This window comes from Dermacentor silvarum, chromosome 3, assembly GCF_013339745.2.
Source record: "Dermacentor silvarum isolate Dsil-2018 chromosome 3, BIME_Dsil_1.4, whole genome shotgun sequence".
Lineage (NCBI taxonomy): Eukaryota > Metazoa > Arthropoda > Arachnida > Ixodida > Ixodidae > Dermacentor > Dermacentor silvarum.
Genome location: NC_051156.1, coordinates 208,565,828 through 208,581,538, shown reverse-complemented (window position 1 = coordinate 208,581,538; position 15,711 = coordinate 208,565,828). Strand labels below are relative to the sequence as shown.

General features: G+C 46.3%; 1 protein-coding gene across 1 annotated transcript; it reads left to right on the top strand.

Annotated features, from left to right (window-relative positions):
- The first annotated feature begins 2,824 nt into the window (after positions 1 to 2,824).
- Positions 2,825 to 15,647, top strand: LOC125944427 (ubiquitin carboxyl-terminal hydrolase 13-like). The gene is made up of 6 exons (XM_049664911.1): positions 2,825 to 3,139; positions 8,416 to 8,541; positions 12,770 to 12,889; positions 13,153 to 13,256; positions 15,199 to 15,434; positions 15,568 to 15,647. The coding sequence occupies exons 1-6, from the start codon at positions 3,032 to 3,034 to the stop codon at positions 15,645 to 15,647; spliced, it is 774 nt and encodes a 257-aa protein (XP_049520868.1). The 5' UTR covers positions 2,825 to 3,031.
- Positions 15,648 to 15,711: the final 64 nt, after the last annotated feature.

The following is a 15,711-nucleotide window of genomic DNA, read 5'->3' as shown; positions in this document are numbered from 1 at the left end:
ATTTATCTACTCTAATGCCAACAATGCAGCTAAATGCAACCAGAAGCTATGATCTTAATGTGAAAGCATCATGACAGACTTGTAATTGGTTGTGAATTACAAGTTTTTGAGAGCTATGCCGAAGAGTCCCCTAGGTAGTAGTGGGTCTAGTTATGAGGACCAAGTTTTTGCCTTACTTTTCTACTTTCTCAAGTTTTGCACACATCACAGCACCTCCCGAAAAGAAACAATTCTGGCTATATTGCTGCTTCCTGCTGGAGAATGCTTATATACATTTCAAGATTTACAGCATTATTGCACTATGGTTTGTCTGCTATCATTCAGCCTCACCAAGGCCTACACATCGATAGCATAAGGAAATGGCAGTTCAGTGGGCGCTGAAAATGGCTCATTGCGATAGCGATGATACGGACACTCCAGGCGCATTACGCAGCCATCGTGGTTGCCGCGATGATCCGTCCATCGCGATGAATTCCGATTTAATTCCAAGGGTGATAACATCGTCCCCGCGCGCCGTATGCTGTATGTGCGAGTGAACGCATGCGACGGTGAGCCGAATCGCGCACAAGGGAGGAAAGCGGGAAGGCAGCGTGGGAGGAAGGGGGAGGGGGGATGGCTGCTTGTACTCGGATAGCAACTGCGTTGCGCTGCGGCGCGCGCCGTATCTTGACAGCGATCTGCACATGCGACGACTTTGGGGTAAAGTCCCTATATAAGAAAAGTACCGCCATCCTTTGATAAACGCCGCTTCTCTCTCCTGTATCTCCGATTGGACGATGATAACGCGCGCTTTTCACTTCTTTATATTTTCTTTTTTTCCACCTCAGAGCCATGTTGAAAGTCCTCTGCGCAGTCGCCGGCGGCGGCGCGCGCCCGGCCTGAAAGCTTCAGCGTGGACTTCTAGGTGCGCAACCGTCGACTTGGCTTTCGCAAGCAAAAAGTAAAGAAAAAAGCAAGCGCTTTAGGAGAGGAGGCCGCGGTGGAAAGAGTAGATGGCGGTACTTTTCTTATATAGGGACTTTACTTTGGGGTCGATGATGATGATAAGTGGTTCTTGAGGGAAAGGGAAAGGTTGGCGCTATCTTCTGCAGCCCTTGAGGGAGCACGGCTCAGCGCCAGTTGGGGTCGGTCGGCCTGCCGCCGCTTGCGTTGCTGCTCCGTCCTCCTCGCACGGCGCTCGGGAACTCGATCACGAGGAGAACCCGGTACCTCGATAGCGTGCACAGAAAACATAGGAAACATATATGGCACCCATACGCTTGCGCGTGACCCGCGTTCACGGATTGAAACGTCACTGTCTCTTTTTTTTTTATTGCGATAGCAATTATATGGACACTTCAACCGGATTTCGGCCGTCGCCGTCGCCGTGAGGTTCCGTATAGATTCCAAGGGTGATAAAATCGTCGCCGCGCGCCTATGCGCGAGCGAAAGCGCGCGGGGGTCGCGCGCTATCACGGAGGGCGAACGCACGGCGGAAAGCAAACGCGACCGTCCCGCGAAAGGCCGTGGGGGTATGGGAGGGAGGCGGGGCGGCGCTGTGCTCCGGCACCAAAGGCGTATCTTGCCACTCAATCTGCCACGCGAAAGCAAGAAACGGGAAGAGGGGGAGAGGGGGGGTTGCTTCTCCTCTGCCAACAACTTCTCTGCGCTTTGCCCGGCGGTCGCCCGCACCGTTTCTTATCTCCACACGGCTCTGACCTTTGTACGTATGCGCTGTGCATTCGCCGCTCAGTTTCCGTTGAAGCGATAGACGGCGCGAACTTGCGCTTGCTGCCAGCGTTTTGACAGTCGTTGGCTGCGGTCATTCAGTGTGTTCTATTCATGTTTGCTTGTGCGCGCTGACACCACGATTGTTAACTCAGTAAGCCAATGTGTCCAAGTTTATGCAGCCGATAAAACTACTATCCCTACTCCAAATAGCTCTCTACTAATTTGCTATCGCAATCGATGCTTCGCCTTTCGGGCGAAACTGCGACATTTTTTTTTAATCGCTTACCGAAGGAACAGGTGCGTCTTATACACCGGTGCTTATATACGTTTCTTCTTTTTTTTTCGGAAAAACTGCCGTTTTGAGGGGGTTGCGTCTTATACAAAGGTGCGACTTATAGACCGGAAAATACGGTAATAACAGTAATTTTTCCTAAGCAATAATTGACAAGAAATAAAGTAAAGTTCACATCCTTGTTTTAAAATATTTATCCTTCAGGCAGCAGAAGGACCGTAATATTGCATGACTATGATTACAAAGCAATTAGAACACTCACAGTTGCATTAAAAGGCCTTGTGAACATGAGTTCAAAGCCATACTGACAACAGCTGGCTTGGTTTTACAGTGGCCCAGTCAGATGCAATTTTCTCCCATCAGATCATCATAGCCATTCTCGCATTGCTACCATGCATGCAGATCTGTACAGCGAGATCAGGCTACCCCTCACAAAAAACGACGATTCGGACTAGAGAGGTGCTGTTGTTGCTGTTTCCTATCAAGTAGGGTGGTTGCCTCTAAATATAGCTAATTTTGAAAACTTTTCTTCTTCTTCATGCCTTGCAATATAAGTTCTGGAAGGGCTCATGAACGACATCCTGTGTGGCGGTTTTAGCAACGGTAAACTTTCGTTTGCTGGGACACAATGCATCATGCACGCGGGTTGTCACCTAGCCCTCTGGGGCCGTATTCTGAAACGTTCGCCTAGGCGAAATTTCTTTTTTCGCTTTCAGTCGTGCGCCGATTGGCTGTTTTAGCAAAATTGGATGAGCTGATTGGGTGGTTGAGCAAAATTGAATGACGTCGGGCTCAACCACCCAATCAGCTCATCCAATTTTGCTAAAACAGCCAATCGGCGCACGCCTGAAAGCGAAAAAATAAATTTCAACACAGGGAGCCAGCATTCCGCCCACGGACGGCACACTGCATGAAGAAGGAAAAGGTTTGCGAAGCCACGTGGGGAACGTGTGCACGTGCATCTGAGCGCGTGCGAAGCCAGCTGGACCAGTCGTCATTTTGTCAGGTGATCATTTCGAACACCTAGCTATGGCCGTTTTCTACAAGAAGCTCGCACCCCATGTTGATAAAATCAGAACTCCTGGATATAGCGAGAAGGTTTATAAGGATGAGTGCGTCTTCTCATTCGACACACCGGTAAGTTCTCGATTAACTGTCGTCGTCCGCGCAGCTGTATCAAAGCCACTTAGAAAGAATTCTAGGTGGTGTTGGCTGTACGCGTGTATGCTACTCGGGGCTTGGGGTTTGTACGGCTATTGTCGTTGCACTTTCGAAAATAAATAGGAATGATATCTTAATTTCGCAAGTACGCGATATATGTGGCCGCCGCTCCGCGCGTACGTGCCAAAGATTTTGAAAAGCGATCTGGTTGAATGCCGCGCGCGGTAATGTCGACTTGTAGAAAAAGCGCGAGCCGCCGAAGTACATACATGCTAGAAGGGTGATTCTAAAGCTTCAGCCGTGAGCAAAACCCCAATAGCGCCCGAGTTAAATAGCAGGGGTCGTTTACGCTTCGATCGAAACGTGCGTATTCGACATTTTCGAACGGTTCGCATTCTCGAAGCAACATTGAATGCGGTAAACATCACTAGGGCGCAGTGAAATAAGGCATTAGGACCCTCTAAACGAGTGAAGGGGGTGGTAGAGTTTTAGCTTGTCCGATATTCCGTTAAACGCAAGCGGACTGCCCGTTTTACCGGAGTTTTACCTGATGAGCGGAGGCGCAAACGTGAACAGCCGACTGCCTGGTGCCGCATAACTCAACCAGACTACCTCGCTGCTGGTGTAAATTAGGCAGTGACGTAATCGTGTTGCTGCCTAAAATTTACACCGGCAGCGAAGTAAAATACACTTGGTTACTGCAATATTAACTCTGTTTGTCTGGTTGAGTTATGTGGCACCAGGTGGCTGCACCGTGCAAGCCGTTTCTAGGGTACAGTGTACTAGAAGGGGGCAGTGGGCTTACTCTGCCGCTGCTCTGACGCAGTCAGCGTCGCATCCAAGAGGTGGCGCCACTGGCAACTTCAATGGAAGCTTTGCTTGCAGAAGCTTTGATTTTCCTTGCGTTTCTGACGGTTTCAGTTCGAAGCAGTTCACACTCTTATTTGTTTTTAATTTTGGCATACTTGACAGTCCTTACATATCTTTAGCAAGCACTATATTTGTTTAGGCCACATTATATTTGCCATAATAGTACCTTGTGGAAAAGGGAAGACGGCTACTCTTGGGCTTATGTGGAAGGGGCCTTCAAATTTTCCGAATTATCGGGCAATCGTAAAAAAAAATTGAAAGAAAATTTTGAAGGAAAGGGACGGTGACCAAATATACGGTTTCATGCCGTGTCGACCTAATGTAAAATTTTGTCAGACAGAAAACAGTGCGCACATACTACCCAGCTGGGCTAAAAAAAAAAAAAAAAAAAAAAAAACCATCAGGCATGCTAACCAGGTTTGTGCCTTTGCTTAGCCAAAATGAATTTGTATATATGGCTTAAATATTTCATTGTTGCACTTTAGTTGTTCCTTGCTTCACAGTAGCCTTCTGCGTTTATTATTAACCATCATTACGCTGGCACACATTTATTAAGTTAAATCAGGTTGATAATTTCCATAAAGAAATGGAGGGAGGCCTGAACAAAAAGTGAAAACTAGTTCACTTGACAATTAGGCTCAGGCCTGTGCTTATGTACAGCTATATAAGGGTAAGCAAAATGAAAATAACAGGGCTGTTGCTGACACAAAGCTTTTATTTGCAAGTACAGCAAGCCATTGTTTCATGCACTTCAACTCACAAGCAATGATTCAACTTCAGCAGCTTGGTCCTCCGCCGCTTTCCTGCCTTGTCACAGTTAATTTCTTTCACATAAAAATGCAGACGTGTGACAATGTAAAAACTAATTATTTTAGCTGTGAGGCTAAGAGTGTGCACATTGCAGCCAACTTCGAGGGGAAGCTTACTCTTAACAACTGCCAGCATGTCCATAACGCTGTCAGAGTGTGGCTCACTCTGACAGAAGCATTCTGTGAAAAGATCCTCTAGCTTTTTCACGAAGCCGTACAGCTGACTGGAGGGATAAAGGAGGCCTCCTCGGTCACAGAAGTTTGTTAGCCGGGCATGAAAACTTTCGCCTGGTGGCGTCATAGTAAGCAGCTTTATGCATTCTTGGCATTTTGTGCTGGAATTGACAATATACTCCTGCGCAACATAGCCCGCAATGTGTTAAGTGAGTCTCGAGTCGCTTCTGGCCACGTGCTGGTTATGGTCGTTTGAAACCCGCAGGCCCGTGCAATGCTGGGGCACCACGTTTTGTGTGGCCTCTGTGGCAGTAGCGCTAGCAGCAGTGTGACTGCACTCATTTCGGTCACATATGATGCTTCGAGATAGTCAACTTCCAGTAAGGAGCCCAGTGTACCTTCCTCGCAGTTTCCTTCGCTAACTGACCTAACTAGACCATAAAAATAAAGACAATTCAGTGATCAGGAACTGCGGTGGACATGAGCACAAAACGTGGCTCGAAATGGAGCTCGCATACTGCGCTCGTGTCGTCCTGGGGCTTGTCAGCTCTGTGGAGGTTTTTTTCCCACTCTTCCCGCCTATTTTTATCCTTCGGGACGCCAAACAAGGACAACTTCGGCCCATCCTTCACATAAGCATAGCCTGTTTGGCACCCAGGCGCGTAACAGTGATTTTGTCGATGCCGCGGCATAGAATAAAGAACCGCGGCATGGCTCAGTTACTGCAAGGCATACTAATCTCTTGAAGGCTATGTGCGAAAAAAAGACGTCCACAAAAAAAAACAAATAAATAAAAAAACAAAAAACAAGAACAACGCAGCTCTGCAACTCCAACGAATATGATCGGGCACTGGGCGGGCACTGGGCAGCTGCGCTTCGCACCCACGCTAGCCACCCTACCCACGCTCCATTGAAACTGACGCCAGCGCCGCCGCTCGGGCTATCGGAGAAGCTCATATCTGTGACATTCGTGGAGCCGCCGCATCGCATAGCCTCCGCCGGAGAGTAAGCCCACTGCCCCCTTCTAGTACACTGTATCTAGGGTGCCTCGATGTCCTCCTCCCATGTCCTGCGCAACAGCGGTGGCGCGATGCTCAGCGTCGCATGTGGCGGGCGGCGCGAAACTGGGGGGAAGACAGCGAGATTTCGGAACTACGTATACACGCCTCGGAAAGCCGCACGTATATCCGCGATCCTCCTTTTTTTGTGCGTGTGTGTACGTGAAAGTACAAGCGTGGCCCTCTGTGATGGCACAAATAGTTTTTGCGGGGTTCAGGCCTATTAAAGGAATAGACGATTACTTACACGGTGCAGCGTTAACCAGCGCAGACAAGCTCTACGCTGCTTCGCATGTTGCTTGTGTGAAAGAAGTGGACGGCGTGGACGTTCACGCGAAGTGCCGTTCGCAACAGGGAAAGCAAGTATACGACGTCATCCTTCACATGAGTAAAGCTTACTGTTATACTAAAATTGAAGTCACTAAACTGGCACCCTGAAAACGTTGTAGTTGACCGATTTTTAATCGACGCCTCACTGTTGGCAATGCATGCCTCATTTCGCTCCGGCGCGTTGTACGCCGCGGCCTATCATTTGATGCCCCTGTCACACTGTTACTTTAGATTGTCATACAGCTCGATCTGGACCGCGTGCAGCTACACGCTCACTCGTAGGCTGTCGGCAACACAATCATGTCGAGTGAGCTAAACGATTCGGATTGTTGGATCGTGTGGCAGTGACCATGCTATCCTCGTTGACTCGTTTGGGACCCAGTCGGAGCCACCTGCTGCGCTGATAAACGAGATTTATTAACTAGGCGATCTTAATTTACATGACGCGAATGTTCGTTTTTCATCATGTACAATGATCGAGGCTCATTAGGCCCCTTTCACAAGATACGATTTCGCTTGCGAATTCCTTTCCTTGCATACGCGCTTTGCTTTTACAATGATACACCGCAAATGTATATCACAAGAAAAATCGCACCATGTGAAACCGCGCCTCTCAAGCGCCAGCGGCCGAAACGAGGATCGTCGAATTCGTGCTCGCTAGCACAAAATAAGCTTCCTTGGCATAAAATATTGCTCATTGCACATGCCAGTGCTGTGCTGATCATACCGAATGCTAAGACAACGGCAAGCAGTCATCAAATCAGCAAAGTCGTGACAAATTTCTTCTAAATGTTCAGCAGCTGGCCATGGCCGCTGGCTTCGCACAACGAGCTGTGAAACGCGCATGTGTAGCACGCTTTACAGAACAAAACCTTCTCACAAATATCAAAAAAAGCTGACTTACTTTACTCTCATCACAGGTGTGATCCATTTCTTTCGCCATTCGATCTCATAAGACTTGCCAGGAAACCTGTACAACTTTATCCCGGGCTGGCCTTCGTGGTTGTGACAGCCCTTTACGCAGCAGTATCGCCGGTTCCACTTGCCTTTTTTTTTTTTTTTTTTTTTTTTTCACCTCCGACGCTTGCCGATGAAGCGCATGCCATTGCACTGTCGCAAGACGTATAAAAAAAAAAAGAAATAAGGAGGCTGGTGAACAAAGCAAAACGGCTTCAACCGTGGCCGAGACGAAATGTAGCGCGCGGGAAAGAATACTCATCGAGCCGGCCGAGCTGCGGCGCCCACTTCCCAACACTGTTGCGTCGCTGCGCCAGATGGCGCCAGAGCAGCCGCAAACTCGACTGTACGGAGCCTATGGAGGAAGGAGGACTCCATGTCCTCCTCGCGGGCGAGGGGTGCCTCGATGTCCTCCTCCTATGTCCTCCTTTATGGAGGAAGGAGGAGGACCTCCATGTCCTCCTCGCGGGGGAGGGGTGCCTCGATGTCCTCCTCCCATGTCCTCCTCTATGGAGGAAGGAGGAGTACCTCCATGTCCTCCTCGCGGGGGAGGAGGACATCGAGGCACCCTAGGCTGTTCACATTTGCGCCTCCACTCATCCGGTAAAACGCCCAGTCCGCTAACGTTTATCGGAATAACCGTCACAAGGAGAAAAATCTCTTCCGAGGCAATGGTGAATGCTTAAGTGGAAAGAGGAGACAGAGCAGAGGCGTGCATATATTTGTCATCTCCTACATTTAATTTTACCACCTATGCAAGTTATGTCCTCGATAAAATTGATGCAATGAATATTTTGAAGCATTATTCTGCTGTCTATTGTTTGCCTCACAATGTTTGTCCTGTGCTCCTTTATATGCACAACAATTAATTATGCACTTATCTGTTGGCTCATGGGTGCAGTGACTGGAAGCGCATAAGTGGTTTGGCAGTACATCACGAGTCTTTCTTCAGTGAGCTTCGTAGCTATACTGAAATATGATACTGCAGTGTACTTATCCAATGCACAAATGCTTAGCGACTCTTTAATACTACCAGATAATTTCTTTATTGCAGAAGTCTAAAGGAGGACTTTACGTTTGCCTCAATACATTTCTTGGATTTGGGGAGAAACACGTCAAGTGGCACTACACAAAGACTGGAAATGCAGTCTATCTTCATTTGAAGACTGTGAAGGTTGAGGTGTGTGCACTGCTTACACTTTTTGTTTTTATAAACTAAAAAAACATCTGTATATGCAATACATGATCTCACTGAGGATGGAAACTGATCCCTTCTGAATGCAGGTATCGCTTACTGCTAATGAACTCCTGAAATAATATCTTAGCTGTTTTGAGCCTGATGCCAACTCTTGGTCTTGTTCCAAGTATGGAAACAATATTGCAAGCAAATGGAACTTTTTTTCTAGTGTGCAGTTATATATAAAAAAAATTCTACATAAACATATGCTGCTTTCACGAAATATGCACTAGAACATCTCTGCTGTCAATGGTTTTCCCCGGGAAGCTACTTCAAGGCACTTTTCGATGCTACAAGCATATATGCAGAATTTTTTTTTACTTGTTAGGCAATGTATTAGCATCCCTCCTGTGTACTCTGGAGACATTATAAACTTAGTGCTTTATTATTATTATTATTATTATTATTATTATTATTATTATTATTATTATTATTATTATTATTATTATTATTATTATTATTATTATTATTATTATTGATGCACTAGACATGAGGTCAGTTGAGACATGCTGCAAAGCATATTTTCTTCTTTGCAGTTGCGATTGCTTGTTGTTTGATGGCTAGATACAAATGTCTCTGTTTAACGAATAGATGTCTATGACATGAAAACATATATGAACATTAAACCTGAATTCAGCTGCTATTTCTTGCCACTCAAGCCTTCGTGGCAGTAAAGAATAAGAGAGTTCACTATACATTAAAGCAGCGAAGAAAACGTAAGTATAATTGAAAGCTCATTGGCTGTTTATGAAAGTGTTTTGCAAGAGCAGTCATAATATCAATTCAAAGTATCTGCTGTTTTGATGGTTGTAACGGATAGAGAATCCAGGTATTACATATCACAGGTATTACAATTAGGGGTGAGAATAGAATAAAACGAGCAGTGCTCTTGTGCAGTATTGGTACAATACTGGCACAAATTACCACTGTACAGCTGTGCCTACATTACCAATACTGTAATTCAGCACTGGTACAGCAGGTAGTACTGAAGATGTAATGCTGAAATGGAGCTGGTAAGCTATGACAATCAGGGGCGGATCCAGGTTTTTTCTGAGGGGGGGGGTCAGCTGATGTCAATGATGATGATGATGATAGTAGCCTTCCTTATTTACCGAAATTTACCGTTTTTCCCAACGATAAAACCGCATTTTATACGGCTAAAGCAACACATGTAGCCCTCCGTGGTGGCTCAGTCAGCTCAGGCGTTGAGCACGAGATCGCGGGATCAAATACCGGCCGCGGTGGCCGCATTTCGATGGAGGCGAAATGCAAAAACACCCGTGTGCTTGCGTTGTAGTGCAGGTTAAAGTACCCCAGGTGGTCAAAATTAATCCGGAGCCTCCCACTATGGCGTGCCTCATAATCAAAACTGGTTTTGGCACGTAAAACCCCAGAAAGAGGAATAAGACCTGTAGCGAAGCCAGGTATCGGTTTCTCCGAGCTTATAGGAAAAGGACGTTACCCAATACAGCCATGTGCTTGGCGGCTGCGCCTGATAATACAGGGTGTTAAAACCTAAGCTTTATGATTTTCTTAAAGTTAGGCACTGGGAGGCATGCTAACGTGAGATGATAATTATCGCTGTGAGCAGCCCAATTAACCAAAATTGAACAATAATTTTTTGTTGACTGCAGTAAGTGGGTATGTTTGTATTGAAAACTTAGAGGCAGTCGAGTTTCTACACAGTATCAGTCGGAATAATTATTCTAGCGTGTCCGTCCTCCGAGATATCAGACTCCAAATTTGAATTGTCGTACTGCGCAGAATAATCGAGAATAAAGACGCGACAATTCTCATGAACTCCCGTGAATGATCATGAAGCTCAGTGACCGGCCACTTCTGTGGAGGGATGACGGTGCCATCTTCTCTCGAGTCGTGGTGGTGTGTTGACTAGAGGGACGTTCTTGAATACGGGCGTAACGGTCCGCTCCAACGCAGCAACCACTACGCTGGTTGTTTACGATATGCGAATCACCGCGTATGAAGACTCGCGACGCCAACTACAAGAATAACGATGTGGCGTCGTAGGCGAGAACGCGAGCCAGCGTCTTCATGTTTTGTTTCCCACGCGACGTCATCCTTTTACACAAGGCGCGCATCTGCTCCCGTTTCTCTAACCACGCGACGCCATCCTAGGCCCGCGCGCTGGCGTTGGCCGCTGACGTCACGCTCCCTCACTTCGCAGCCGCGGCTCGAGGCTTCGCCCCGCTCCGCGAGAATGCCCACTCAGACAAACGGATCCGGTGGGCTTGAGCCTCCTATGCTTAATGTACGACAATAAAACTGCGAAGTTACAATGAAAAACTTGTAGCTTACGAACGGTACTGTGCTCGTACTGGATATTGTCAACGTAGTCAAGAGTTCGACGGAATACCGTCTGGTCAGGTAAAAGCATAGTTATTCGTGAAGCAGGTCACTGACCAAGGTCAAAATAAAAATAAAATGACGTTTCGGGATCCGTACGGGTCCCTTGTTCACAATGGAATGGCGGCTGAGCAAAAGGTTCTTAAGTAGTGTTGAGCGCATGACGCAAAGTCCGGGAGTACACGTGATTTAAAGTGCCTATATTGTCAACGTGTAACTGTGAATACAATGAGTGCTACAGTAAAAAAAAAGTAGCCTATGCGTAGTTCTTAGTTTAGCTGTTAGTTGTTATTATTTATATATGAACACTTCAGCAAGAGATCTCTTTCATTAAGCATGTTGGTCGCGGAACCGATGACAGCCAATGAGGCAGCCGATGACACCCCAAGGGGGAACTAAGTTAATTAGGCACGAAGGCGCTCGAGCGGACCTCGGCGTGTTTGGCAAAATGGATGTCCCATCGTTCATTCGACGCCACCGACGGGACGAGTAACCCGGCCCACATTCAGCGTTTTCACCGGCGTTTCCTGCCGTTGCGTCTCTCGGCGTCGTTGCATCAACGGCGCCGGAGAGGTCACCCAGCCACATGAGACGCACGCAAACAGCGCCAGTCCAGCGTCGCACAATGTGACCAGACAGATTTAACCAGAAGCAGTGTGCAATGTCATTCAAGTGAACTATGAGTAATGTTCCCGATTAAGGTTTTTAAGCCCTGTTTATAGTTCTGCGGCACACACACACAAACACGCACACACATTCACGGCAGCGCGCTCGAAGGTACGAGCGGCTGCTTTCTCAGACGGCGCCGCCTCGCCGACGAGACACTGGCGCCACATGGTGGCACGCACGCGAAATGGTTGCTGCGGAAGTCGCTTGCAAAAGTTGCCAGCAGCGCGGCCGCAGCCATGCGCTGATTGGTCGGCGCCAAGTCGGCGCTCATCGATCCGCTTCCGGCGGCGGCGCCGGCGCCGAGATTTCTGGTGTGCCTTGAGTACGACGTTTCGGCTTGGCGCCTCCCTCAGCGTCGACGCTGAGCGGCGCCGGGTCACGAAACGCCAGGAAACGCCGGGAAAACGCCGAATGTGGTCGGGCCTTTGGCACGGCCGGCGCCAGGAGGTCCAAGGTGTTCATGAGAAAAAATAACCATGGCAACTTCGCGACACCACACTCCTACGGAATACAACTAAGCTTGTGAGCGAGCTAGCTTTACTTCTACATGGCTGATACCACTGGTACTCGCGAAAAATACTTTTGAAGAATGCTGGTGGCCATATTTTTTTGCGACAGGGCCATCCCCCTGTCAGTGAGGGGGCGATACAGAAATCTGAGGGGGGGGGGGGGTCAGGACATCCGGACATCCCCCCTGGATCCGCGCCTGAATTGACAATTGTGGATGCACTATACAATAATGAATATTAATAATGTTTTGTAATGGCACTATAACTTCTGCTTGCACTCGGTGCATGTAGATATGTAAGATGTTGTTGTTGAAAGATGACCCTGAGAAAAAGAAATGTCAGTAGCCTGCTATTTCTATTAAAAAAAAATAAGAAATGATTTATTGTGGTGTGAAATTGATCAGTACAGATAGGTGCTCATTAATCACTGCATCACTAGTGGTAAAGTTCACTGCGTTACCATTACTGGTGCAACTTGAGATAATGCTTTAGTTATACATGAACACTTTGTTTATCCTTGGCTTTATTTATATTAGTAACCACTAAACTATATTTTGATGCATGATAACATGCACCTTTGTTGAAGTTTTGTACATACTTCATTAATCCTGATACATTATGGCTCGTAGAGACAAGACAAGACTTCTTCGGACCAGGGCAAGAAATATGAATACGAGCACTACAGTTCACTCGTTATACTTCCAGACTTTGACGAAATTCCTGTGCCTGACTCAGACCTCCCAGAAAAGGTACGCTGTGGCACAATACTTGACTGAATACTGTTCAAACAAAAGCGTTACAAGATCAACAAGCTTATATACAACAATCCTTGCTGGAAGCATACTCTGGTATAGTGGTATGCTTCATCTGATGTAGTTTTCATTGAAGTCCCTTGAGATTAGTTCAAGTGAAATGTTACTTTTGTTCCTGTTTCATATGCGGTGCACCACTGAGAAAGTGTCAGCTGCAGAGCGAAAGCATGAACTTGCTGTCATATGTTTTGTTCCATTAGGTTCAACTTTCCATTGCACTTGTTCTTGCTGCTGACCCGGACACTGAAGACCATGACCATGACCAGTTTAGAACAGTGAACGAGGCGCCATTGCCAGTCTCAAAGTAAGCAATGGCCCTTGGCACATTACTCTGTGTACATATTACGATGAAATCTGTATAAGCATAAATTGAAATGTAAAGAGGAAATAAATCCCGGACCAGAACAAATTTTTCCTCAACTGCAAAGCTTTGTTTTCAAGAACTGATCAAAATGCCTGTTATGCATATTTACATGGAAGTGTAACATGGAATCACCCTGCAGCAAATTTCTAAACATGTAGTCTTCCCGAGCGTATGTTTTTGAGTGAAATAAGCCACTTTTACAAAGGCAAATGAACCTAGAGATATAACGCATTAGAGTACTTTTAGAATTGTTCACATTTGGATTGGTGATGATCACAGTACATCAGAGGAACACTATGACAAACATCCAGCTAGTGATATGATGCGTTTCAGAATCTCAGCATACTGTCTATGCCACAAGATTACTTTATCAAAAAGAATTGTGGGCATTGTTGAGCTTTGTATCCCCTTCAAGCACCAAGTAATTCTGTCCTTGGAAAATTTCATTTCACTACATTTCTTGAATCTTCAAGTTCATGGAAAGCATACTGCTGCAGAACAGATTACCTTATAATTTTAAATTCTTCAGTGAATTTTGTCAAGTTTACAGGATGTGGACTTCATGCAAGATCTTTATACAGGGATGTCAGATATGAGAACATCAACTATTCCCATGTCTAGAATGCTTAAAAAGCACCTATCCAGCCACTTGAAAAATATGCCTTATGTAAAACATTGTGAAAAAGACTGAGCCTGCTATATGACAACATATGCTGACACCAAGAGCAAACACTGAGCCGCCCACCTGCCAACCTGTTTTACTAAAACAGTGCTGAACATATTCAAACTTTCAGCACAAGTTATCAAAAGTTTTTCATGATGTATGTGACACATCAGAAACATTTTCATCAGTGCTTTTGCTTTTAATGCACTACCTTGGTGTGCACAATTGTGCAAACAGTGCCTGAAGGGGATATGTCGGTGAGACCCACCGCAGTGGCTCAGTCAGCTTTTCGCTGCTGAGCACGAGATCGCGGAATCGAATCCCGGCCGTGGTGGCCGCATTTCCGATGGAGGCGAAATGCAAGAACGCCCATGTGCTTGCATTGTAGTGCACGTTAAAGAAGCCCAGGTGGTCAAAATTAATCTAGAGCCCTCCACTACGGCGTGCCCCATAATCATAACTCGGAAAGAATAAGAAGAAACGAGAGCAATTGAAGTCCTTGGAAAAAAAAAATTAACTACTAGTACCAACTGCCTCTAATTTCTCTTACCTCCTCCCAAAAGAGCATTTCTCACATTATTGCCTTTCGTGACTATAATGCTAAAACTGTAAAACCCACAATCACATCAGGAGGCTGCCACCAGTGCATACATCTCAAGCCCTTTATAGTGGGCAGGCAGCACATGCAACAAAAACATTTTCGATGGAGGCGAAATGCAAGAGCGCCCATGTGCTTGTGTTGTAGTGCACGTTAAAGAACCCCAGGCAGTCAAAATTAATCCGGAGCCCTGCACTACGGCGTGCCTCATAATCAGAACTGGTTTTGGTATGTAAAAACCCAGAAAGAAGAAGAAAGAAGAACAAAAACAACCAAACGAAATGTGTGCCACTCCTAATAGTTCATAATACTATAGTATAGATATTTAACATAATGGCTGAATGGATGATGGAGAATGGCAGTAGTGGTTAATCGATGGCACTACTTTTCGAAAAGACAAGTGCTCTACTAGTGATTTGTCAGCTGTCTATTTCACCCCTCAGATATGGTGCCAGTGTGCAGTCTGTGCCAATTAACCCACAACATGTGATGCTGTTTTGTAGCAATAGAAGGCAGAGCTTGTTATCTTAATATTTCCTGTTCTTGCTTTATGGCAGTATGCAGTTGGTGAATGGTGCCTTACTTTTATGGCTTGGCTCTGTGTTTCTTACATTCGGCAGACACAGCGACACATTGATACAATTGAATAATGGTGTAAAGGTGGCACGCTGGGGCTGGAGATGCGAGAAGTGCTGCCTTGTCGAGAACCTGTGGCTGAACCTGACGGATGGCACCATTCTCTGTGGTCCAAAGCGGTACAAAGACAGTGGAGGCTACAACCATGCACTTGAACACTTTCGGGAAACTGGCTACCCACTTGTAGTTAAGCTGTGCACCATTACATCAGATAGCGCTGGTGAGTATCTGAGTACCGATGCTGGTCAGAACAGACAACCAGCCATTTATATATATATTTGTAAATGTGGTATTTGCAAGTTTAAAGGCAATCATATTTGAACACAAATGAAGAACCAGTTCATGTCGCAGAGTTCTTGCCGCTTCTGATTTCAAGCATGGCATCACCATCATCCTGGAGCTCAAGAAATGTGCTAAAATGCATGACTCGTGAATGAATCTTGATGTACAAGAATTGGGGCCTCAGATAGTGTGGTCAAAGTAAACTTACTAATTCA